Source organism: Pipistrellus kuhlii, unplaced genomic scaffold (assembly GCF_014108245.1).
Source record: "Pipistrellus kuhlii isolate mPipKuh1 unplaced genomic scaffold, mPipKuh1.p scaffold_m20_p_1, whole genome shotgun sequence".
Taxonomy (NCBI): domain Eukaryota; kingdom Metazoa; phylum Chordata; class Mammalia; order Chiroptera; family Vespertilionidae; genus Pipistrellus; species Pipistrellus kuhlii.
In genome coordinates, this window is record NW_023425404.1 from 13,108,137 (window position 1) to 13,135,995 (window position 27,859).

The following is a 27,859-nucleotide window of genomic DNA, read 5'->3' on the forward strand; positions in this document are numbered from 1 at the left end:
TTTAGGCTGGATTTTAGATTTTGGCCCCTTCTGTGATTGAGTTCGACACCCCTAATCTAACCAAACCATTACAAGTTCAGTGTATAGTGCCCAATTGGAAAGGTTAGCCCAAGCTTTAAGAGAAAAAGAACCTGCGCTGATTAATCGGAATGGCATAATTCTTCACCACGATAACGCACGACCGCATACTGCAAGAATCACTGCTGAAAAACTGTGCCAGTTGAAATAGGAAGTTCTCCCTCAACCTGCATATTCTCCTGATATTGCCCCTTCCGATTACCATTTGTTTTGTTCTTTGCAAAACTTTCTTCTTGGAAAAAAATTTAATAATGAAGAATGCCTCAAAAATGCATTGACCGAATTTTTTGCATCAAAATCACAAGAATTTTACAACAGAGGGATTAAAATGCTTCTTGAGCGTTGGGCACAAGTAGTAGAAAACAACGGCAACTATATTGTTGATTAAATTTTGTTGTATTGTTTAAATAAATTTGATTTTAAAAAGTATTAGAAAACGACATTAATTATTACTAGACCTAATATTTAATAACAGCCCTAGCCATGTAGCCTAGTTTGTGAGAATATCATCTCAATACACCAAAGGCTGGGGGTTTGATGAGGCACATATAAGAATCAATCAATGGCCAAAGCTGGTTTGGCTCAGTGGTAGAGTGTCAGTCTGCGGACTAAAAGGTCAAGGGCATGTACATTGGTTGCGGGCACATTCCCGGTAGGGGGTGTGCAAGAGGCAGCTGACCGATGTTTCTCTCTCATCGATGTTTCTTGCTCTCTATCTCTCTCTCTTCCTCTCTGTTAAAAATCAATTAAATAAATAAATAAATAAATAAATAAATAAAATAAAAAGAATCAATCAATGAGTGCATATATAAGTGGAACAAGTTAATGTCTGTCTCTCAAATCAATAAATTAAAAAATGTGTATTAATAAGCTCAGCTGGGGTGGCTCAGTGGTTGAGTGTTGGCCCATGAACCAGGAGAACCACAGCTTGATTCCTGGTTAGGGCACATGCCAGGGCTTCAGGCTAGACCCCCAGGAGGTGGAGCACAGGAGGCAACAGATCAAAGGTTCTCTCTCAGGAATGTTTCTGTCTCCACTCCTCTCTTCAAAATCAATGAAAATGTATTTTAATATATACATATGTAAATAAATGTATTAATAACAACTTACCATGGCAACATCATCTAAAATGCTCTGAGGTGAACTATGAGCCATAACCTAAAAGAAATAAAAAATTATAATTTTGAAAATAAATAAAAACTTATCAACCAATCAAAACAGCAAGATAAAGTAATTTTAAGATTCTTTCAAACTAGTATGGGAATTTTTTGTGGATGAATAATCTTTCTAAAAATTTCTTAATTCCCCAAATCCCACTCTCTGGAATGGAAATTTGACACTATAACTTGGGCCCTTAATCTCTATAGTATCTGTCTTATAATTTAAATCCAGTCTTACAAGTTTTAATGCTACAATAATTATAACTGTGAAGGGCAACCTAAATCTGCTACTCCTTAGGGAGAAAAATAGCATTTTCTTAAATGTAATTAGTTATTCCTTTCCAGAAATATGATACTTCTACTGTGATGTCTTACTAGAGAATACTTATAACTTACACTTTCCTTTGTTGGGAGGTTTCAAGAAGATTGGGGGTGTTTAAAGAGGATATCCACCACATAGTAATAAATCAATCAATCCTAGAGGCCCAGTGCATGAAATTCATGCTTGGGTGGGACCTTAAGTCTGGCCAATGTTCAAAGCCGATCAGGGTCAGACCGATTGGGGCTGGGTCAATCAGGGCCTGCCTGCTGCAGGGAAGGACACAGAGGGAGGAACTGTGGGAGATTGGCAGCCAGACCATGGCCTCCCTGGAAAAGGGTCCACATCTGATGTCACAAATCCCAGCTGGGGCCCTGAAGGCCCAGCAGGGTTGCAAGAGGAGGCAACGGTTGCCAGGATGGGCGCAGAAGGAATGGACAGTGGGCGCCACTATCGTGGTTCCCTGACCCCCACCCCACTTTCTTCCCTCACTGCAGCACCGCCACTGCGACGGGCAGGCACCAATTGAGGCCTGCTGGCCAGGGGTGAGAAAGGAAATCAGGGCATGGGAGGTAGGCCACTGTCCCCAAAGAGGGAGCCAGCTCTTGGCCCCCTGGGAAAGGGGTCGTGTCCACTGCCACCCACCCTTGGTTCCCGGCCCCAGCATGGGGCCCATAGGCCCCACAGCAGGGTCAGGAGAGGAGGCCAGATGCCTGGCGTTGACACTCCACCACCATGTGGTTTTCTGCCTCTCCCCCTCCTCCTTCCCCGGCTGCTGTGCCCTGCTGGCTGGAGGAAGGTATAGGGCCGGCTGGCCTAGGGGAGGATCGAGGGGAGGGACTGGGGGTGGTTGACTGGCCAGGGGAAATTGGCTGTGGGAGCGCAATGACCAGCAGGGGGCACATCCTGCCTTAAGTGTATACCCCCCTGGTGGTCAGTGCACGTTACAGTGACCAGTTACTCTGGTTGTTTGGTCGTAATGGTCACTTAGGCTTTTATATATAGGTTATATTCTGAAGAAAACTATTTTGCTCCTCCTCCAAAGGTTGGATGACTGACAAAGAAACTGATGAGACATGCTATCAGCTATCTCCACAACACCTCAACTGTACTTCAACACCATTCTAACCAATAAGACAAGAAGGGGGTGGGGCAAGGCATTCGCAAGGGCAGGGAGAGCGCAAAATTGGCAGCAGCCAGCAATTCTACCCTCTTTGACCCTCTGAAATGAAACCATGCAGCATAGGGGTCTGAAATAGGGTAAAGGAATTCATTTAAGTAGCCATGAATCTCTTAACTGAAACTAAACTATCATGGTCTTAACCCTGCAAGGTATTTCATTTGGAAAGTGTCTAACATTTTAAAGTATAAAACAAGTGTTGGGGATGGAGAGAGAAAAAGACTAACCTTAGAACAAACAAAATCAACTAATGTAGCTTCTTCTTCACCTATGTATTCTATAATTTTCTTATTAATCCAAGGTCTAATTCGCCGTTCCATCAATATCTGAAAAATAAAGTACGGTTACTAAATTTAAGAAAATTTTTATTACACTTAAAAATAAAGTCTACAAACTTGTGATTTTTTTCATAACATTAAAACAATCTTTCACACTGGAAGAGGTATATATCAAGATATATATTTACTTCTGATTTATGAAGACTTCAAGTACCACCACTAATTTCTCCAATAACCTACTAAATTCTCAGCAATGTCAAGATTCCAGCTACATTATCATCACTATTTGTCATTAATGGTATCAACTGAATTTGTGTGCTCTATTCAAAACTACTTACAATAAAATGGTGAAATATAATTTACTACTCACTGAGTCCACAATAGACCAATCCAGGGGATAAGCAAAAAGCTCAGGTTTGGCTGTAGGGATTTTCTCAATGAGACTCTTAATGTGTTTGCGCTTTTCTTCAGTGTTTACAGTGCCTTTGGCAGCATTTTTATCATCTTCACCGTAATCCAAGGGAACCAGTTTCCTTTTTCGGGGTACATCATCACTGTCTTCATCTTCAAATTTGTTAAAGACACTATCTACAGGGAGTTTCTTTCTCTTCACAGAATTAGGTTGACCAGGACTATTGGAAGCACCTATAGTAAAAATAATCTATTAGTATGATGACTTTATTTTGAAATGTTACATTTTATAACCCTCCATCCCCTCAAAAACAGTGCAAAATATACTTCCACAAATCTCAGAGAAAGATCCCAACTGTAAAAAATAACTCACTACTCACAAGTGTTAGAAAATATAACTTTTCATTTCTTCTCAGAACTCGAGGCGCTGCAGATATAGGAGCACTAGCAGAACTATGAAAACAATAGTGAGCTAGAAAGGCATTTTTGAATGTTTTCTATCTACCTACCAAGCAGCACATTAATTTATTTTTTCCTTAAGGCAAAATTCAGGTGTTTGCAGAGGGGAAAATGAAGAAGAAAGGAAACAAATGCTAACATACCCAGTTTAAGACTCAGTCCTATTTTTGGCCTATGCTCCTCAGGTTGTTGTTGATCGGGCGAATTTTCATGAGGAATAATAATACCACAGGGAGACTCATCCCCAGGAGTGTTGGGGGTGGCATTGCCACTGGCAGAGGAAACAGATGGGGCAGAACTGATGGGCCTCAGAGTTGGTTTAAGACAGGGCTTCTGCTCTGGCTCTTCTTCCTCTTCCACAGGTTCCTCTCGTTTTTCTTCTTTCTCTTGCTTCTCTTCTTCCTCTTCTTCTGATTCTGGCTCTTGCTTTATTTGTGGTTGTCTGCGCCTCTCAGCCTCTTGTTCCATCTAAAATAAAATAAAATAATAATCTAACTCAGACCACAACTACACTCCATTCAACTGGCTTTTTGTTTTGTATCTATAATAATAAAAGCATAATATGCTAATTAGACCAGATGTCCTTCCGGACAAAGCCGGAACAGGACAGGACAGATAGAGGTGACAGAGGCGCCCTGGCCTCAGCAACAGGTTGGGGCCAGGGCCAAACCCTTGTACAAATGTGGTGCATCAGGCCTCTAATTATCTTTATAAAAATATCTATTTTTTAAATTAAGAATAGTGAAAAACATTGCTTACTTCTATAATCAGAAAGCTATGTAATTCTGCAGACGAAGATACTTTGAAATTTTTTAAAAAGATTTTACAAAAATTACCATTTTTCAGTGGTATTACATAAACCCTTCAGATTAACAAAGGTAAATACAAAATAAATAGCTGGCTAATTCAAAATATAAATTATATTCCTCTAAGTTATTAAAGACATTAGAGCCAGAGTCCTGGCTGGGTGACTCAATTGGTTGGAGTGTCATCCCATACACCAAAGATTGCCGGTTCAATTCCTGGTCAGGGCACATAACTAGATTGCAGGTTTAATTCCCAGTAGGAGTGGGTGTGGGAGGCAGCCAATTGATGGCTCGCTCTCTCTCTTTAAAAAAAAAAAAATTTTTTTTCAATAAAAATGTGGTAAAGATTTAAAAAGAAAAACAAATTACTAGTATAACCAGCAGTTTTATTTCAAAACAGTATAGACAAAACATGAGAGGAAATTCAAATCCTCAGCATTGGTCATACACAATCATTTCTTTCCTTTCCCCGCGGGGCCCCCCCACCCCTGATTTTAAAGAAAGGGAGAGAGAGAAAAGAGATAGAAACATCAATGATGGGGGGGCGGGGGAGAAAAGAAACATAAATGATGAGAGAGAACCATTGATTGGCTGCCTCCTGCACAACCTCTACTGAGGATTGAGCCCACAACCCAGGCATGTGCCCTGACTGGGAATCCAACCATGACCTCCTGGCACTCAACCTCAGAGCCACACCAGCCAGGCCACAATTATTTCTTCTTCCTAATTAATGACTAAGTGTGGTAGCCACTTCTATATTTGCAAACAATTTTTTTGTTGTTGTTAAAATATATTTTATTGATTTTGTACGGAGAGGAAGGGAGAGAGATAGAGAGTTAGAAACATCAATGAGAGAGAGTCATCGATCAGCTGCCTCCTGCACACCCCCTACTGGGGATATGCCCGCAACCAAGGTACATGCCCTTGACCGGATTTGAACCCGGGACCCTTCAGTCCCCAAGCCGATGCTCTATCCATTGAGCCAAACCAGTCTTGGCATATTCGCAAACAATTTGGCAATGGAGGGAATTTAAGATTTTAAGGCCTAAAACAATATGAACATTCCATTCATCCTGAAATTAAGAAAGATAAAATAAAATCATCCCAACCTAAATGTTACAAAACTAACAATATACCACAATAGTGAAAGTATGAAAAAAGGCATGAGGGCTATAAATTGGTAAGATTCTGGGTGGAAGATTATACCTAATTTAAAAGCACCAAAAAACCCTGGCTGGTTTTGCTCAGTAGATAGAGCGTTGGCCTGCAGACTGAAGAGTCCCGGGTTCAATTCCAGCCAAGAGCACATGCCTGGGTTGTAGGCTTGATCACCCAGTAGGGGGTGTGCAGGAGGCAGCCAATCTATGATTCTCACTCATCATTGATGTTTCTACCTTTCTCCCCCCCTTCCTTCCTCTCTGAAATACATATTAAAAATATATATATATGACTTCATGATCTTAAAATATCGTTATGTGATAGTAACTCACCCTCTGAAGCTCTGCATCTGGATCTGGATGCCCTTCTGCCAGAAGTCGCTGCCTGATTTCCTCTAGCTCTTCCTTCTCTCTTTTCCTATCCCGTTCATCTGCTTCCATTTCTTTTTCCCTGTCACGCAATCTTTTCTGAAGAGCACTTCCTCTGCAAAAGAAATCATAACAGGCCTTATTTAATACTCAGACCATCAATTAATGCACATGTCATCAAAAGCACTTTCTTTCAACACTAAAACTGCATTCTAAAAGACTCATGACCCTTAATGTTCTGTTTCTGCAAACATTGTGAGCTCTACGTGTTACTATTTAATAAGTGAGCATTGTCTTGTCACTTATAATCATGCTTCATTGTTAAGTTACTCTAAATAAATATCTAAATCAAGCAGAAAAATAGCTTTCAGAGAGAAAGTTCTCATTTTGTGCCTATTCTACAGAGAAACACCAACACTTAACCTGTGTTTGCTTGGATGCTAAGCTGTGAAAAATTAGCATAAGAAGTAATAATAACACTAAGAAAATATCTGTATCTTCAATTAAATTATTTCCTTGTGGAAAAAGTACTAGTAGTAGTGCAGAATCAACAGAAAGCAGAGGTTTCTCCATCTAGCACTTTATACCTCAGAATGTTGAAATTATATCCTATTTTATAATTTGATAATTTCACTTTTGCATTTTCAAAAACATCAAATTTTGAAATTATTTCCATTTAATTGGCTAATCTGTTTTAGCACCCGAGTATTAAACTTACCAACATATTAAATGCCTTTATTACATGCCTGGGTCATGTGAGCCACATGAGAGATTTTTCAAAACTAAAAATATTACCCCTATCTTCAGGGAAAATTATAATTGGAATAGAGGGAGCTAAATAAAAACAATTTTACCACCATGCCAAAAATGTTAGAATCCAAGTAGTTCAAAAACACCATGGAAACAAAGAAGAGGGAAGGCAAAGGATTCACCAATTCTCATTTCACAATAATATATCAATTGGATGGGAGAGGAGAATGGAAGGGTGGTTCAGATTACTGTATGGCATTCTTTAAGAAAACAATCTGTAGACTACTTTAGACAGTTATAAAGATCAATTATAACTTGCTATAAAAACTGAACCTCTTGCCTAACTGATTTGGCTCAGTGAATAAAGCATCAGCCTGTGGACTGCAAGGTACCAGGTTCAATTTTGGTCAAGGCATGTACCTTGGTTGTGGGCACAGCCCCAGTAGGAAGTGTGCAGGAGGCAGCTGATTGATGTTTCTCTCTCCCTCTCCCTTCCTCTTCAAAAAAAATAATAAATAAAAATTTAAAAGAATCAGTAAAATATATTTTATATTTTGTGGCTTTTTTTTAAGTCACAACGTTTCTAGCTCTCTAGCTCTCTCCCTTCCTCTCTGTAAAAAATCGATAAAATAGCCAAGACCGGTTTGGCTCAATAGATAGTCAGCTTGGGGACCGAAGGGTCCCGAGTTCGATTCCGGTCAAGGGCATGTACCTTGGATGCGGGCATATCCCCAGTGGGGGGTGTACAGGAGGCAGCTGATCGATGACTCTCTCTCATCGATATTTCTAACTCTCTATCTCTCTCCCTTCCTCTCCGTACAAAATCAATAGAATATTTTTTTTTAAATCGATAAAATATATTTAAAAAAAAAAAAAGAAAGAAAGAAACATCGATGAGAGAGAATCATCGATCAGCTGCCTCTTGCATACCCCCTACTGGGGATGTGCCTGCAACCAAGGTACATGCCCTTGACCAGAATCGAACCTGGGACCTTTCAGTCCGCAGGCCGACGCTCTATCCACTGAGCCAAACCGATTTGGGCTAACTAAACCTCTTTAAAATACAGGAAGAAAAATTTTTAATACTACAAATGTTGATCCTTTGCCAACAACACTTTTCCCCACTGCTCAACGTCCCTCTCCAGAATAGTATATCAGCTATGGAGGTGACTACAAGATGGGATATGAAGATTTCGTTCTTTATTCTGCTGAGTGAACTTGCACTCTCTGGTAGACAAGGGGAAAATATAGCTAATAAAATGCTAAAAGTATGAGTTCATAAAGCATATACCTGTAATATTTGGGATCATCTCTATCATCATCATAATCTTCTAAAAATTCTTTTAGTCGTTTAGCTTCTTTTGCCTAGAAAGGATCAATTGTGGAAAATTAACAGAAAAGTCATTTAAGTTACATCCTCCCCCATTTTTGGGAACAGATTTTTCTTATCCGTACCATTTGAACTTTATAATTCTCACATACTTCATATGTTAAATAAAGCATATGAGAATAAAAAGTATATGTCTTTTGTCTTTTACTCATAAGACAAGTCAGAATTAGGACTTATCTGTAAAATAAAACCAGATAGTATACTATAGTAAATTTGCTCCCTGAATATAATCTTCAAAGTACAGTAATTAATTTCTAATTAATGAAACCTGAGCGTACCAGTAAACAAAACTGAAAGTTATCTTACTGAATTCGTTAACTGAACAAAAATATTTCACGCATTTTCATTTGTAAATGATACAAGTACTTTTTGTGAAATGCAGGATTAAAAATTTAAATCATGTTCATGCATCAATTTAAAGGTAATGCCTATCTCACTTGAGTACACAAACCTCTTATTCCTGTTTTTGTAATTTCAAATATACACCAAATAATTTATTTAGTAGCAGTTACACCTAACCATTATATATGTATACACAATCTACACCTATTCTATCAACATGTATTAAATCTATGTACAAAGCAGGTAACAGTAGGTTTCTGACTACAGTAAAGTCTTAACCACTTAATCCAGTTCAAATGTTACCTCAATGTTACCTCTCTATAAAGACTTGCCCAATCTAATCATCTATCCATGACCAACTCCTCCCCCAGTCTCTCTGTACTCCCAAAATACTGTGAACACACCTTACCATACTTTAAACACTCTCACCCATGCTATATTAAGTACCTTATCTCCCTAACAATATTACCTACTTATTTCTAGATTAGAAGCATTGTTTATTCTTGTATGCCCAGTGCTTAGCACAAGGCTGGAATATAATAATGTACACTCAAAATTTGTCAAATAAACAAACGCAGACTATTAGGTAGTAATGACAATACAAATATCTAAGTAAAAAAGAGGAGGACCCACACGGTAAATACTAAAACAAACATAAGTTATCATTCCATAAGAGTGCAGAAACTTCCACTTTTTACATCAGATAGTTCTGTTACTGGAACATTTTTTATAATAAGCAAATAACTACTTTTTAACTATTTTTTAAGTTTCTAAATAAAAAATTAATAGGAAATTTTTCTCTAGAAAGATAGGGTTCAGATTTGCTTATAGGAAACAAAAATCACTTAAACCTATTCCACAATTATTTCTTCAAATACTTATGCCTTTTACTATATTATTCTCTTCCTACTTTCTAACCTATGGATGAAAAAGAAATTCTAGAATGGGAGCTACAATCCAGGGAAATAAGAAGTATTTTAAATAATTTATAACGTTAGTGGATGTACTATTCAGAACACCCATACTATCTATAAATAGCTGGTTGCTGCATGCACCCTTTTGGTTACTTACAAAAATTCCCTCTATGTTTCATGTTCAAAACTATTTGAAGAAGGTTCCTAACTTCAGTGAAGTTTTTGGAAGAATAATCTCCAAACTGGAGATAAAGAAACTTACATGAAATTCTGGCAAAGACAGAACACATGGAACATACTACTGAAGCAAATACTATGATAAAATATATTTTTGACATTTTACTTAGTAACAACTTAAATCAATTGTTCACTGTTAGTTTATCAAATAAAGCAAATGTGAAAAAGAAGGCATTTTTTGTGATTATTATATAGTCAAAAGAATAAACAGTAACCTAAGGAAAACCTATAATCCACAAATGGTATATAAAGACAATAATTTTGACTTATAAAACCAGAAGTCTTTTCAGGACACTCATCCAACCCAATGTACCAACCATTTCAGAATATCAAAGCTTCTCCAAATTAAAAAATGGTGCAGATTCTTTATCAAAGAATGTTCCATAAATTCTCATTTTATATATTTGGCATACTTTACTTTCAAAGTATGCCAAAAGATAATTTTGTGTAGGCAGCAACAATATGAAATATCGAAGGAAAAAATATTTTGGTGAACTAAAAAAGTGTCTCAAGGTTATTTGAAATATATAAAATAAAATTATACTGGGAACTTGTGCGATTTAATTATAAAGTTATTTCTAGTTAGCAGAAAAGATTTTACCTAATTTATATCTGAAAATCACTTATTTTTAACCTAGATTATTACCATTTCTCTTCTCCTTTCCTCTTCTCTCTCAGCCTCTTTCTCATATTCCCGGGTTTTCTTCCGTTCTCTGATTTCCCAATTCTTAAGGCGCTAAAAACGAAATTGTCAGAGCTTTAAAAATGTACACAAGGGTTCTAAAATTTTGTATAAGCTTTATCAATATAAACATTTCCTCAATTTACCTCTTGATAAGCAGCTTCTTTCTCTCGGAGTTTTCTTTCAAGTTTTCTCCGTTCATATGCATCTTCTTCATCCTCTTCTCGATCCCTCTTCTTGTCTTTTTCTCTTTCTCGCTCCCGTTCCCTTTCACGCTCCCTTTCTCGTTCACGTTCTCTTTCTCGTTCACGTTCTCTCTCTCTCTCTCTTTCCCGCTCCCGTTCCCTTTCACGATCTCTGCTCTTTTCTCTACATAAAAAAAGATTTTTGAAAATCTGTCATTCTCCTTTTTGTTTTCCTTTAAAATCCAAGGTAGAAAACAATATATATTATGAAATATACAAACTAACAAGCCAGATTTCAGCATCTGATTTCTGCAAAACTGTAAACTCCTCTATATTCATCAGAGGCACAGAATATAATAGTAGCACCAAATTCTGAATTCAATGTTAATGCATATTGGTATCTCAGAAAATAAACCAAGAAACCCTGGATATAAGAAATACAAAGGGCTTCCCTAGCTGGTTTTGCTCAGTAGATAGAGTGTCAATCTACAGACTGAATGGTCCTGGGTTCAATTCCGATTAGGGCACATGCCCGGGTTGTGGCCTCAATCTCCAGTAGGTGGCATGCCAGAGGCAGCCTATCAATGATTCTCTCTCATCATTGATGTTTCTATCGCTCTCCTCCCTTCCTCTCTTAAATCAATAAACATATATTTAAAAAAAGAAAAGAAATACAAAAAATAGTCTATTGTACTAGTGGTCAAGGAATGAAGGAGATAGAAGAGTGCTGAGAAAAGAGCATTTTGTCATGTTACACAGATAAATTACAACTTTATTTAGGAGCAATGAGAAGTTCTCAAATATTTAACATGAAGCAATAAAACAAAATTGTAGTATATGATATAATGTCATGAATCTAAATACAAATATATAATATATATGAAGCAATATACTGTTCTGTAGTAAAAGCATAAAAACACTATTTTATATATAATATGTAAAATTCTCAATGATAGTCAAAAGGATACTGGTTATTCCAGTGGAGATGGTAAAGAAGAATTGGGGGTTTTTTTGTTGTTTTTTTTTTAATATATTTTATTGATTTTGTACAGAGAGGAAGGGAGAGAGATAGAGAGTTAGAAACATCGATGAGAGAGAGTCATCGACCAGCTGCCTCCTGCACACCCCCTACTGGGGACATGCCCGCAACCAAGGTACGTGCCCTTGACCGGAATCGAACCCGGGACCCTTCAGTCCCCAAGCCAACGCTCTATCCATTGAGCCAAACCGGTCTCGGCAGAAAAGAAGAATTGTTAATGCCCACTAAAGATTATCCAGTAATTAACTTACTTAAAGGGGACCTCCCTTCGGCTACAATCAGATAGAAAACCTGCAAGCCAAAAATGTGTTTTTGAAAACTAGCTTGAAAAAAAAAAAGAAAAAAAAAGATCCAAAATGGCTGCGCCCAGGTGAACACCTAGCCGCAGCCGCACACAACAATTTCAATAAAATACAACTAAAATATAAAACGGACATTGCCCAGAACTAGAGGAAGGTTGACTGATTGGAAATTCTTCAGCGAGAAGCAAGGAGAAAACCAGAAGGAGGTGCGGAGGAGCTGGAAAAGCCAAGGTACGGAGACGCGGCGCGCGGAGAGGACGGACCTGAGAGGAGGGAGGCCGAGTGCCTGGCGGGCGTTCCCGAGCGGAAAGGAGATAAAACTCCGACTGTGCTGGGCCCCCGACTGCTCTGAACCCCAGTTTTAGGCCAGACCCCGGGGACTCAGGCTCAGCCATAGGGAGCCGGGCTGTAAGGCGGGACTCCGGGGAAGAGGCGAAAGGAGGTCCCGGCGGCGAGCACACTGCGCACAGAGAAGGGACGGTGGGCTGTGCCGCGGGATTGCCCTGACGGGAAGGAGACGGGCTCCAGACTGCTCTGAACGCCACCTCCAATCCCACTACCAACTGAACCGAACCCCAATACCGGGCTCATTGGGAGAGAGCATAGACTGTTTGGCAGCAGGCGAAAATCGAGGGCACCTTTCTCTCAGAGGTGCCGGCAGCGAGCACTGAGGGACCCGCATAGGGCGGGGCTGACGGAAGCCAAAGCTGCAGGCTCCACCCTGAAACCCCGTCCCATCTGTAACTGCGAAATGCGACAACAAAATAGATCACAAACGAAAGAAATGGAGGACAAAAAGCGTCTGGATATAGAGTTCAAATCTACGCTTATAAGGTTTTTCAAGAATTTCCTAGAAAAGATGGATAAGGCCTATGAGGATATGAAAAGAGATCAACTAGAATTAATAAGGAGTCAACAAGAAATGATAAGGGATCAACAAGAAATAAATAATACATTGTCTGAAATAAAAAATATTTTACAGAGTCCTAAAAACAGAAGGGAAGATCACAAGAATCAAGTCAAAGATTTGGAACATAAAGAGCCAGAAGACACTCCTCCACAGAAGCTAGAAGGCAAGAGAATCCAGAAAATTGAAGATAATGTAAGAAAACTCTGGGACAACTTCAAGCAAACCAACATCAGAATTATGGGGGTCCCAGAAGATGAGAGAGAGCAAGATATCAAAAACATACTGAAAGAAATAGTGAAAGAAAACTTCCCCCACCTGGTGAAAGAATTAGACTTACAAGTCCAGGAAGCGCACAGAACTCCAAACAAAAGGAATCCAAAGAGGACCACACCAGACACATCATTATTAAAATTCCAAGAGCAAAAGACAAAGAGAGAATATTAAAAGAAGCAAGAGCAAAGAAGGTAGTTACCTATAAAGGAGCACCTATATGATTGTCAGCTGACTTCTCAACAGTAACCATGCAGGCCAGACGGGAATGGCAAGAAATATTCAAGGTGATGAATAGTAAGAATCTACAGCCAAAAATAATCTACCCAGCAAAGCTACCACTCAGAATCAAAGGCCAGATAAAGAGCTTCACTAATAAAAAAAAGCTAAAGGAATTCATCACCGCCAAACCAGAATTATATGAATTGCTGAAGGGGGTTCTTTCAGAAGAGAAAGTAAACAAAGATAAAAATTATGAACAACAAATACATAACTATCAACAAATGAATCTAAAAACCAAGGAAATTAAAAAAATCTGATGAGCAATATTAACTGTTGAATATAATAGAATCAGAGGTATGGAAGGGGAGTGAACTGACGATTCTTGGGGAAAAGGGGAGAGGGGGATGTGGGAAGAGACAACAAACTGTGCACCTATGGATGAGGACAATGGGGAGAGGGGAAAGGGCAGAGGGTGGGGTGGGAACCTGGTGGAGGAGAGCAATGGAGCGGGGTGGGGGGAAGAAAAAGGAACATTTATAATAATATGAACAATGAAAATTAATTAAAAAAAAAAAAGGAAAAAAAAAGAAAACACAAAAAACTGTGCTTTTCTCTTCTCTCCTCCTACTCTCCCTTTTCCTCTTCCTTCCTTTGCTCATTTTTGCTCCCTCATTCCTAAAGAATTTGAGAATATAAGAAAAATTCCTAAATACAACAAAAGGATGAAAAATTTTTAAAATATATTTCATTGATTTTACACAGAGAGGAATTGAGAGGGATAGAGAGTTAGAAACGTCGATGAGAGAGAAACATCGACCAGCTGCCTCTCGCACACCCCCTATCGGGGATGTGCCCACAACCAAGGTACGTGCCCTTGACCGGAATCGAACCTGGGACCTTTCAGTCTGCAGGCTGACGCTCTATCCACTGAGCCAAACCGGTTTCGGCCAAAAGGATGAAATTACTAGGAATCATAAGAGAGTAAATTTAGTTGTGAGCTTGCAGTGAGCTATAGGAGCAAACTGACACCAAAGGCTAAGCTAGAAGCTGATTTCCCAGTATAATGGACCTCACTGAAACGGTGACTAGAAGAAAAAGGCCACCCGAACCAAAAGGATAACAGAATTCAGTCTGCCCAGGGCACTGGATGAACAGTTGATATGTTCTGAGTCTGTAAAAACTGGCTTAATCAGAAATAATCCTTAAGATTAAAATTGTTATTTTCACCGTTTTACATATGCGATACAGAAACCAGGCATGCTCTGTGGCTAAGGAAGTTCTCATCACATAAATATAAGTCATCCTACAGAGTGCTAACCTGGAGTTCAATTAAAGCTATCATGAAAACAATAACTTCTATAAAGCCTTACCTTGATCGACTCCGATCCTTATTCCGATCTGAACTCCTTTCCCGATCGCGGTCGCGGTCTCTGTCTCGATCCCGATCCCGGTCTCTCTCCTTTGTCCGGTCACGATCCCTATCCCGTTCTCGTTCCCGCTCCCGTTCCTTCTCCTTTTCTCGTTCACGTTCTCTTTCCCTTTCTCGTTCTCGTTCTCGCCTTTCTCGTTCCCTTTCACGCTCCCTCTCTCTTTCTCTCCGTTCTTTCTCAATTTCCTGTCTTTCTTTTTCTTTTTTGCCTTTCTCTTCTTCCAGTTTCTAGAAACCAATAAAAGTACTTTTAGAGTTAATCTGTAGCTCCGGTATTCAGTTTTTCCCAGCACAATGCCCAATATTGGGGAGAACAACAACAACAACAACAAAACCACTGGTACTTTGCTATTAAATATTTGTGGTTTTACTTGACAAATTAAACTGAAGCAATCACAAGATTAGATAGATTTCGTGCAAAACCATATACTCTACACAGACCAGGAATTTCCAATCTTGGATGCTGGGAGATTGTGTCAAGTGTGGCTAGCCACTCAATGATTATATAACTAAAATGACCATGAAGAATGTGTTGGTTCATAGAGTTCTAAAAAGACAATCACTTAGCAAAAATGTGATTCTTCCCATTCTAAATTTCTGTAAATCAGTGGGATTATTGATACTAATTTCAAAACACGATTTGCCACTACCTAAAGGTTGTGGTTAAGTGTTTTAAAGAAGAGGTGAAGAAGAAGAGTCAGGTCTGTAACGCAATAATATGTCTTCTGGTATGCCCACCCTCCAAAAGGCAAGGTAAATTCAACCAAGACCTGCCTCACTATCTATGGAAACATTTACTCCCACCATTACAAGATGGACAGCCCACCAAATTCAAAAGTTTGAAAAATCACTCACTTCAAGCAAAAAATTTAACTTAACTGTAAAAGCAACATATTTTTGCCCATTATGCCTATAAGACAATAAAAATATATCAACAATGATAAATCCATCCTTGGAAGGAATGATCGCATATTAACTTACAGATGCTGTGTTAGGACATGGATCGCCAACACTGGATTAACCTTGCCTACAAGCTATGTTTCTGGGAGGAAGAGCAAGTACATGGTTCACAAATAAACCAAATTAACAAAGTCAGACCAAGTTTGTACCCTGACAAGATTACCAGTGTACCACACGGTTTCTATACAAGCTCAGAAGAAAAATACCCCAAACAGGAAAAACAAAACAAAACAAAAACAAAACACATTTATCCTTTTGTTCCATGTTTAGAGTCACTGAAATGAAATTTGAACTGTAACAATAAAATGTTCATTTTTTTCTTTTCTCAGTCATGTAAAGCATTTAAAACAACTTTAAAAAGCAATCTTACCTTTTGTACTCTTTTTCTCTTGCTCATGGATCAGAGAACTGATAGAGGATTATGAAAGAAAAGCTAATGCATGAAAAATCAATATATTCAGCTACTGTGCCAGTCTGTATCAAAGTAGAATGCAGGCAAAGCTAATACTGAATACATTGAAATTACAAAGGAAAGAGAAAAAGAAATGGTATAAAGAGGACAGAAACTAAAAGCTATTTAAAGGGGCAATTCTAATTTTTGAAACAATTCTAATGGATTGTAAAAATTTAAATTGTAAAACGAGGCTAGACTACATAACACTTACCTCAGTGTCATACACTTATAAAGAAATTTGTTTATTTCTGAGATAAATACTTACAGATTATTTTAGCTGTTCCAATAATTTCTTTTGTAGAATTCCTCAATTATTTTACTACTGCTTATTCACTGCACTACTTATTTCTTAGGTGTATAGTTTCACTTATGTAAGTAATAATTTGTTTCAGAACTCATTGAAAGTTTTTGTTCTAAGTAAATGAAAAAGTGAGTGAATCTGGTCCATATTAAATGCATTTCTAAAAGGTTATATATGTGGTATATAGATACCCACACATATATATGTATTTTAAGACAGACTGAAGAAAAAGGAAATGGAGACTAAAAATGATATAAGGAAATAATGAAGAGGAAAGAACAGAAAGAAATCATAAATCTTACCTTATTCTCTCTTCAGACTCGTCCGTGCTGTAAATGGACGCCCCCTGCCACGCTGATACCCTGACAGTCTGTGGTTATTTAGTAAACTCATACCAAAACATGCAAAGGTTCACTGAGCTCATTTTTTGTTACTCAAGTTTTAAACATGCCTTTAACCATCCACCCAATAACAAGAACCATTTTTCATTTTGACCTTTTTGTTAAAGCACATTTTGGAAATTCAAAACATTCCCCCACCCACCTTACAGTGAAATAAATCTAAGGCAGTCAAATGCCTGACAGCTTCTCAAACTCTGAAGCAAATATCTTGAAATAATTTTTTTTAAAACACGGTTTTGTCATATTTTACCAATGACATGATAGGGTTTAACAAATAATAAAAGGGGTAAATCACACACAACTGCATACTATTTTCAAGCTTACTCAGACCCTGAGTTTGAATATTAAATGTAATCGAAAGTAGTCCTCTAAAATAATTTCCCACATACTACCCCTTTTATACTAAAAATTAAGTTGAGAGAACTGCATTTGTGCTTTTATTCATATTTAATTCCTGAAAAAGCACTGGGCATGAATAAGTGGTCAGCAGCATTGATTCAATGGCAATGTCAACTTGGAATTTTGAAAGCAGTAAGAAAAAATAATAAAAGAAAAAATGAATACAACTTTTCACTTAATTAAAGGTCACTCAGTCTTATGTGGAAGAACCAATGATGTCTTACTATCTTTAACATCAAAATATATTTCATGCAGTGTTTGCATTTCAATGTCCATAGCATCAATTTCAACATCAGTGAACATTTACAGATGCACTATCATTGAGAGAAGCTTTCAATAGGCAAAACTCGTGAGATTTACTACACACAAATACCCATTTCCAAGCCAGTTACCCCTTTGCATATTTTTCTGAGGGGGCATCCATAAATATAATAAAAAACAGAAGCTCATACTTACATCCTATTCCTTGTTACTTTCCAAGCTGAGTGTTTCATCTTGCATTAGTCACCATATGATCTCTATCATAATGGTGGGGGTCAATGAATAGATTAGCTTTATGGGCATTTACAGTTCTTCCATGCATCTAAAATTTGGTAAGTCTGGTAATCACTGACCTACTTTTTAAAATCTCCCCCTCACAAATTAAATCTATACAAATATAAATCTTAATTTTTAACCTCAGCTCTAAAGAAAAGGTTGTCCTAAGATTAAGTTAAATAAATGCCCCCAGAAATACACTACAGTGTATGTTATCCTGCCCCCTTGAATCTAGTTTAAATCTGACCTTGATGTTTATGTTGAAACCTAAAAATAAAATTAGCTTTTATTCATATTAAAGTGAGATGACTGCAGAATAGTAACTTTAAAAAAATTAAATATAATGTCAAGGTCCACTTTAATATGATATTGTTTGTTTGTTTCTATCTAAATATCAATTAAACCTTAAAAAGCATTTAAATTTATATCCTAATGTAAGGTTGATTTTTTTTTTTTGTCTGTTTGCTTTGGATTCTGTAAAAAGTCTAGATTGGTATCAAGTGAAAACACAAGAATACTACCTTGTGTGTATCTCTGAATTTGCTGATCTCTCGGGATATCAGGTCTCTTTTGTCTTCTTCCATTTCTATTGCATTTATATCTTCCTAAAAGACAAGGGACAGGAGGCAATGCTTAAAGATCAATCTAATAAAAAGCAAAGGTTAGATATTCTGCACAGATCTTACAAAAAAGTAGATTAATAAAAAGAACTTACATAGTAACAAATGTAATGATCTAAGTTAGTGAAAAATCTGGTAGACGAGAATTACAAATCTAACCATTAGCAGTGAACACAGTTATTGTCAAAGGCGTCAATGTAAACAAACCTTAGTGATAAGTGGATACGGGATCAGAGGTGCCACTGGAAATCTGCGGAAAATCTGCAAAAAAATCCACAAAGATTTTTTTAAAAAAACACTAGAGTTCATATTAATCTGCAAAACAATGCTATATTTTACAATAAGCAATGCTTCTGGGGCATTTTCTTGACTTCAAATTACATGATAATAAAAATATTTCACTCTCTATAACCTTTCGAATCACCTCCTCTCTAGCTTCCCTGAGCAACAGAATAGGGAGGGTCTCATACTACTGGGGCTTTTTTCTTGACCTAGATATAGGGAACAGTCATACCAATAAAATGTATCCATAATTTCTGCCATAGAGCAAGATTTCTTTGATCCATTATTCCCGATCTATATCCAACATATGTCTAGTTACTTTCTCCTTTCCCATTAACCTCAATTACCCTATACCTGACTAACTCTACCAATTACCATACCCAACTATTGGCATTTCACCAGACCATGTCAAAAAGAATGAGACAAATAATAAAAATGTATTTGGCCACAAAGAAAAGTGAAGCTGGCCTAATAAGGCAATGAAATTCTAAATAATATGAACTTTGATATTAAATCACAATATATTCAACATTACTTTTTCACATATATGCAATCCATGCATGTAAAATAATTCTGATATTTTTTTAAAAAACACTCCCCATAACTTCTCTGTTTATTTGAAAGAAGAAAACCAAACATTTTCTTTCAACCTGGACTCCCTAATGTTCAATTAGCCTGGTCAGACAGAGTAGTGATAATATAATACACTGCAGAAGAGTGTTTCATCGTGTGCTGCTCTTTGACAGTCTTCCAGCTAGAATTTAAACAGCATTACTGTCCATGAAGGGGAATGAGACGTGGTTATAAGGAGACACAGCTAAAAATTAAAGAATGGGTAAAAATCTTTAGTGAAGGAGTCCAGCATCCTGCTTGGAGCAGAGACTAAACAATAATTAGGCAAAACAAAGCCAGTCCTTCATAGTCAAACAAAAACATTTTACTTTACCCCTTAACATCAGTGCCTACATTTCATCACTAAAGGTCATTTTTTCCTTACTGAATTTGAATCCACAGCTAAGCACAAGCTATAATGCCAGTGCATTTTAGACAAAGAAAACAGAAATGTTTTGGCAAAATTATGAGGAGTTAATTGGTAGAACATGTCAAATTAGGCTTAACAGTACAATTATTGTAAATGTTAGTCATTCTTCTATTTTCCTCTCAATAGTTAAAATGTACTGAAAGCACAAGAGTGGCATCATAAAAAGTAAACTGTAGAAATGACTGTTGTCAGAATTCAGTAACACATACGTCCTCCTTCTTTTCCTTCTTCTTCTTCCTGGGGTGAGAGTCAGATTCTTGTGAAGGGGCATTGAGCTCACTGGAGTATTCACGTATTAAAATTTCAATAGCCCCTTTGATCATCAGATCTCTTCTCTTAGTTTCTTCATCTAAGGCTTCTTCGTCATCATTAGTGACAGTTTCTGGCCTGGCAGTCTTAAAACAAAACAGAAAACAAGGCAAAGTCAAAAGGTGGGGTGGGGTGGGGTGGGAAGAATCAACCAAGAAAAATGAAAAACATTCTAAGGGTTAGTACTCAAAACAAACATGTTTTCTTCTAAAAAATTTATATAGTTTGCCTAGGAGGTGTGGCTCAATGGTTGAACGTTGACCCATAAACCAGGATGCTACTAGTATGATTCCTGGTCAGGGCACATGCCTAGTTGTAGGCTCGATCCCCAGTTGGGGGCATGCAGGAGGCAGCAGATAGATAATTATCTGTCATCATTGATGTCTCCCACTCTCCCTTTCCCTCTGTGAAATAAAAACAAATAATCTTTAATTTAAAAAAAACAAAACACATCTCTGGGGTTCTACTAAATGCAGACTTGATTTTGCTCTTCGTTTTATAAAATAAACTTTCATTTCTTTCCCTTTCTCCCTTGGTAGCATATATTTTATTGATTTTCCACAGAGAGGAAGTGAGAGGGACAGAGTGCCAGAAATGTCAATGAGAGAGAAACATCGACCAGCTGCCTCCTGCACACCCCCCACTGGGGATGTGCCCACAACCAATGTACATGCCCTTGACTGAAATCGAACCTGAGACCCTTCAGTCCGCAAACCAATGCTCTATCCACTGAGCCAAACTGGTTTCAGCGGTAGCTAATATTTTAACTCCTACTCAGCTACAGGAAGATAAAATCATAGGACTAACATAATGCACAAAACATCTGCCAAGTTTCCCCAATTTTTCAGACTGTCTTGCTCAATACTTGCACAAACTAAGAATATTTAATAACTCAACAGTTGAAAATTTAATTACCGTATTTTTTGGACCATAAGACGCACTTTTTTCCCTCCAGAAGTGGGGGGAAAAGTCCCTGCATCTTATGGTCCAAATATAGCCTACACATATACTTTTTAAAAAAAGTTTTTTTACTTGCCCGGCTCTGTGTGGTCTCTGCGTGCTTGCCCGGCTCTAAAATGGTTCTAAATGCTGCTGTTTACTTTACAGGGTTGATTACATGTGTTTATGACTGTGATGTTGGGTTTTAATGCACATAAAATATTTTAGGACACTATTTGTTTCAGAATCTTTTTTTCTTCATTTCTCTTCTCTAAAAACTGGTGCGTCTTATGGTCCGGTGCGTCTTATGGTCCGAAAAATACATTATGTGAAAAAAGCAAAATATAATTTATGTACACTATGCTAGCTACTATTTAAAATAAGAAAGCACAGGTGAGCTGGGACCAGTTTGGCTCAGTGGATAGAGCGTCGGCCTGCAGACTAAAAGGTCCCAGGTTCAATTCCAGTCAAGGGCATGTACCTTGGTTGTGGGCACATCCCCAGTAGGGGGTGTGCAAGAGGCAGCTGATCAATGATTCTCTCTCATCGATGTTTCTAACTCTCTATCCCTCTCTCTTCCTCTCTGTGAAAAATCAAAAAAATATATATTTTTTTTAAAAAGCACAGGTGAAAGGAACAAAACACACTAGACAGTTTTATACAATTAAATGCAAGCATCAGATAGGTCAGAGGTGAAACAGTGGTTTCTTTCCCTCCACCTCTGCTCTCTAAATTATCTATAATGTGGAAATACCACTTATAAAAATCATATATTGCCCAGTTGATGTGGCTCAGCAGTAAAGCCTCAACCCAGACACCAAGAGGTCAATTCCCAGCCAGGACACATGCCCGGGTTGCAGGATCGATCCCCATTGTGGAGTGTGCAGGAGGTAGCCAATTGATGATGTTCTTATAACATCAATGTTTTTCTCTCTCTATCCTTCCCGTTTCCTCACTCTAAAAATCAATTTTAAAAATATATATTTTTAAATCATATACATACTAAGAAAAATATCAACTCTAAATACTGCACCAGTCTTTATTCCCATGACTTGCACATGTAACATTTATAAAAACACAAAACTTATGTTGTAATCTTCAAAAATAAGCAACTAACCCTAATTGGTTTTGCTCAGTGGATAGAGCGTTGGCCTGTGGACTTAAGGGTCCCTGGTTTGATGCCGGTCATGAAGGGCATGTTCCTTGGTTGTAGGCACATCCACAGTAGAGGGTATGCAAGAGGCAACTGATTGATGAATCTCTATCATCGGTGTTTCTAACTCTCTATCTCTCTCCCTTCCTCTCTGTACAAAAATCAATAAAATATATTTTAAAAAAATAAAATAATAAAAATAAAAAATAAAAAGCAACTATTTGTAAAACTTCATTATATTTTAGAGAAGTTTAGATTGTTACTTATGTTGATATGAAAAAATTATTGTCTTCTATTGTGGTACTATTACTATCGTTTCTAGGTTTTATTTCAAATCTCCCAGTTAAGGAATTAATCTAGTTCAAACCACAAAATTTAGAAACTGCCTCAAAACATTGGGTAATTTCTCGTTACTCTTAATTCCTCTCTTCTTAAAACTTAAAATGGTGGAGAAGTGTGGAAAAAAAGTAACAAAATTAGCACTTTTCAGAAAAACTAGGAACTTCAATAGTAAAGCTACTGGTTGTAAAGTTGGAAAACAGCTCTACTAGGCTTCTTTGGCACTGACTTCTAGAATCCGAAACAAGAACTTCTTTGGGGACTTAAGCAAATGCAGAGCTCTTTCTTTTGAGGAAATGTAGATTTGGCCAAACTAATTAACAGGCAAAGATGTGAAGATGTTCCTACCTATAACATCTATTAAAGTGTAATATAAGGGTCTCCTCCCAGAGATATCTGTACTTTCAACACTTCTCAAAATTCATTCTTGCTGAAACCGGTTTGGCTCAGTAGATAGAGTGTCAAGTCTGTGGACTGAAAGGTCCCAGGTTCGATTCTGGTAAAGGGCATGTACATTGGTTACAGGCACATCCCCAATAGGGGGTGTGCAGGAGGCAGCTGGTTGATGTTTCTCTCTCATCGATGTATCTAGCTCTCTACCCTCTCCCTTCCTCTCTGTAAAAAAAAATCAATAAAATATATATTTTAAAAATATATAATAAATTTTAAAAAATTGATTCTTGAATGTTAACCACCACTAATTGTGACATTCAAGCAGATAGCTCTACTTCTATTGCTGAACAGCCAAAAAGCAACAGGACATGAAATAGATCAGCAAAATGAACTATTTTTACTAAAAGTGAAAGAATTGCTTATACAAATTGGGGGTGGGGGGGGAGAATCTAAATGAAAACTTTCAATCAAGCCATTAGACAAGACACAGAATCCTGTTAAAATCCTGGGTCAGAAAAATCTCTTTCTAGACAAGCTTATGGTGTTTTGTTTTGTTTTGTTTTAGTCAAAGAGAACTACCCAACTGTGTTTATCCTTTCTGCCTGGGAGTTATAAAAATGCCTGAATAAAGTAACATACAAGTTTCTCTAAGACTTATTCTCCTATCATTCACTTTAAGCCACTATTTTCTAAGTTTTTTCAACAAATCAATAAAGGAGTAAAAACAAGTAACCTCTCATTTTTTATCTTAGAAAATCATGACAAATCTACAATCTACTCCACAGTATAGTTATACTTGCCTAAGTTACTTAAAGTTTTTTTTCTGACAGCTGCTTGACACTTTTAAAATTCACATTATTGAGAAAAATTGGCATTTCAGAAAAAATAATGTACTTTGTCTTTTGACTTCAAACACTTGGGAACCATTCCAAGTGTACATAAGAGTCATGCCTATTAATTTTTTAAAATTTCAATTCATCTGAAAAAAAATTGCTTATTGGAGGTGGCTTTATTTTCATTCTTGAAGATATATAAAAATTAAAATTCTGTTTGCTCTGGCTAATGTATTTACAAATTAAATGTATCACACAAAAAATTGTGCATTTTTTAATTCAATAAATGCTTATTCCGTTTTTGCTAGGGCCAAGACATTATACAGTACTAGATTTTGGGGAAGTACAAGATAAAAGGACACACTCTGTGAACTTACTGCCCTTTCTATCTTGTAATCAGAGAACGGAGGACAGGAGAAAGAAACTGGGTATAAGAGGCAGTGAGAGAGAAAGAACAAACAACATATACTACAAAGCAGACTTACTTTAACAGAATAACAAACCTGTTTGATATAGAAAGAGAATTTAATTCTGCCCGAGAAGAATCAAGGGTTAGATATGATGAAGCAAGTAACATTTTAATTACACTATGTGAAGGGGCAACAAGGACTTGAGATGTCAGCAAAGCACAAATAAGTTTTTATGGATACATGACTGAATGAAAGGGAATGAATGGGGAACACTAAGAAATTCAAAACCATTAAGGATGGATGAGCGGGGAGTAGACATAATTATAATTATGTTTTAGAAATATAGTCAGCCAAAACCGGTTTGGCTCACTGGATAGAGCGTCGGCCTGCAGACTGAAAGGTCCCGGGTTCGATTCTGGTCAAGGGCATGCACCTTGGCTGCGGGCACATCCCCAGTAGGGGGTGTGCAAGAGGCAGCTGATCGATGATTCTCATCGATGTTTCTGACTCTATCCCTCTCTCTTCCTCTCTGTAAAAAATCAATAAAATATATATTTTAAAAATTTTTAAAAACGAAACAAAATGTCTACAATTGTTACCAAAGGTGATGGGATTATATGGGTGATAATTTCATTTTTATAGTTTGCTTTAATTGATTAATCTTTTTTACAAAGAATATACAAGAAAGCTATTTCTGTTTTAAAAGGTAATAAAAGTTTGAAGAGAGCAAACCGCTGTTTTGTTTTTGTAGAAACAGAAAGATAATAATAAATCTATAGTGGATCTGGTCTGCTTGAGGTGCCAAAAGGAAGTAGGAAGGAATAATAAACATACTCAGATTTTAACTATTTTTTGCTTTGTTGAGATAATGCATAAATTACAATAATAAAAATTCCTTTTCTTTAGGTTAGCTTTATGCTTTATATAGTCATCCACCTGAGGAAAACAATACGACTTATTTTCAGTATTTTAGAACCTGTGTACTCCTAAGAGAGAGCAACTAATAAAAGTTGTGTAGATTGAAATATATTTTGTACTTACTTACAAAGCTGCCTTAATGAATTAGCTCTGTTTGGAATAGTCTGTACCAATGTTTTCTCTGGCAAGTTAACCTTGTCCAGCCTCCCTTACTACCTTCATCCCAACCTGGAACAAGCAAATCAATAGTCATCCACCCACAATGGGTAGATAAAAGACTTAAAATAACTATAAACTATAAAATACCCTCCTACATGTTAGTATTCACAGGCACGATGGGATTGTAAAGCCCCATATTAGATGCACTTATAATACGTATTTGCACTAAAGAGTATATTTGGCTGAGAGAAGATTAACACTATAGAAAACACACCCCATTAGAAGCTTTCTTCTTTGCTTTCCATTCATCCAGTTGTGCCTTTGTCTTTGCATCAACTTTAACAAGTAGTTTCTTCTCTCCAATCTGCAGGTCATGCAATAACCTGAGTGCACGGAGGGTAGATTCAGGCTCCTTATACTCACAGAATCCAAAGGCTAGCAATAGACATAAAGAATTAGTAAAATATCACTATAATAATGAAAGATGAAGAGTATTTATGGAAAGTCAAAATCATTAATAGACCAAATATTGTAATACAAGGAATATTCATGTTGTCACTCTGCCCTTTCCTTCAATTTCCTTTGACAAGGGTTTCACTTTTGCACCCTTAACGGAAAAAATAAAAACAAAAACAGGGGAAAAGAAAAATTCTAATCAGGCAAATTACTACTTATTAGAAGTGCTGATAAAATAGTTAACGAAATCAGCACATTTCACGATTGTTAATTATGTCATGAACTCATTCTATCCAGACTTCTTAACAGCTATAAATGAGAGCAGGCTGCTTTAACATAAATACAACATTTTTCTGAGAAGTTAAAACTATAAAAGTAACAATCTCTTATGTGATTATATTCATCTAATTTTTTCTGTATCTTTCATTTTAATAACTAGTCTTACTATTACTACATGCCTTTATATCAGATATCAAAACAAAATTAAATTTAAAGAGTAACCTGAAAATTAGAAGTAAAATTTAACAAATAAATCCAAGTACTTATGTATTATAGTTAATGACATAATCATAAACTATTCTGAGTGAACTTAAAACACTAAATTTTACCATACATTTCTAGAACCATACATCCTAAAAACATCTGAAATTACTATATGTAAAAAGTGCGATGAAAGAAGCCAGTAATTACTTAATGATCGAAATAAGAAAAATGTACCTACCTTGAAGTTTTCCAGATGCACCTTGTACTCTCTTCCAGCTTAAAACCAAGCCACATTTCTTAAAAAGGAAAACAAAACAAAACATTGTTACCACTTAACAAAATTAACTTATAATGCAAATATTAGCACAACTGAATTACAACTAAGAAAAAAATAGAAGCAAAAAAGAAAAATATCTTATTAGTAACTAAGTTTCTTAAAATTCTCTCAGTTCCTACAAATCTATATGAAAGAAATATATAACAAATTATTTCAGAGAAAAGTATAAATTCTTACTGATTTTTATTTACAGAAACTTGTTTAATAAATTAGAAATTTTACAGCATTATTTATCCTACAAATATATATATATATATATATCAATGCCCAAATTATAATAGTTAAAAATATAGTAAATTCAATTAAATCCACAAAGATTTCATTTTATTAGGTCTAGTAATAATTAATGTCGTTTTCGAATACTTTTTAAAATCAAATTTATTTAAACAATACAACAAAATTTAATCAACAATATAGTTGCCGTTGTTTTCTACTACTTGTGCCCAACGCTCAGGAAGCATTTTAATCCCTCTGTTGTAAAATTCTTGTGATTTTGATGCAAAAAATTCGGTCAATGCATTTTTGAGGCAGTCTTCATTATTAAATTTTTTTCCAAGAAGAAAGTTTTGCAAAGAACGAAACAAATGGTAATCGGAAGGGGCAATATCAGGAGAATATGCAAGTTGAGGGAGAACTTCCCATTCCAACTGGCACAGTTTTTCAGCGATTCTTGCAGTATGCGGTCGTGCATTATCGTGGTGAAGAATTACGCCCTTCCGATTAATCAGCTCGGGTTCTTTTTCTCTTAAAGCTTGGGCTAATGTTTCCAATTGGGCACTATACTCTGCACTTGTAATGGTTTGGTTAGATGGTAAAAGTTCATAATGAAGAATTCCTTTAAAATTCCACCAAACACACATCACTTTTTTCGCATGCAAGTCAGGTTTTGGCGTGGGCTGTGGAGCCTCATTTTTGTCCAACCATTGAGGCCGCCTTTTCAAATTAACATACAGCACCCACTCTTCATCTCCAGTAACAATTTGCTCTAAAAACGGCAAACGGTTTTGACGAGAGAGGAGCGAACTGCAAATTGTGACTCTTTGATTACGGTTGTTGTCGGTCAACTCATGAGGAACCCATTTTCCAAACTTTTGGACTTTGCCAAGTGCACGCAATTGATTGGAAATTGTTATTTATGAACAATTTAAAGTTGTCGCCAGCTCTTGTTGGGTAATTTGAGGATTTTGCACCAAAAGAGCTTGAAGAGCTTCTTGATCAAAATTGGACACACGGCCTCGACCACTC

General features: G+C 36.8%; 1 protein-coding gene across 9 annotated transcripts in view; it reads right to left on the bottom strand.

Moving 5' to 3' along the window:
* Positions 1–27,859, bottom strand: part of RBM25 (RNA binding motif protein 25) — a 52,679-nt gene that overhangs the window by 5,065 nt on the left and 19,755 nt on the right. For 7 of the 9 annotated variants that reach the window (XM_036432218.2, XM_036432237.2, XM_036432245.2 and 4 more), the window contains 14 exons: positions 26,516–26,573; positions 25,613–25,773; positions 20,095–20,280; positions 18,769–18,822; positions 18,463–18,546; positions 14,831–15,117; positions 10,679–10,901; positions 10,497–10,586; positions 8,259–8,332; positions 6,182–6,332; positions 4,029–4,353; positions 3,386–3,660; positions 2,965–3,063; positions 1,189–1,236 (listed from right to left, as the gene is read on the bottom strand). In XM_036432218.2, coding sequence (XP_036288111.1) covers positions 1,189–1,236; positions 2,965–3,063; positions 3,386–3,660; positions 4,029–4,353; positions 6,182–6,332; positions 8,259–8,332; positions 10,497–10,586; positions 10,679–10,901; positions 14,831–15,117; positions 18,463–18,546; positions 18,769–18,822; positions 20,095–20,280; positions 25,613–25,773; positions 26,516–26,573 — 2,115 coding nt within the window. Of the gene's footprint in view, positions 1–1,188; positions 1,237–2,964; positions 3,064–3,385; positions 3,661–3,806; positions 3,880–4,028; positions 4,354–6,181; positions 6,333–8,258; positions 8,333–10,496; positions 10,587–10,678; positions 10,902–14,830; positions 15,118–18,462; positions 18,547–18,768; positions 18,823–20,094; positions 20,281–25,612; positions 25,774–26,515; positions 26,574–27,859 lie in introns of those variants that run through there. The other 2 variants (XM_036432254.2, XM_036432280.2) reach the window with 2 other exon arrangements.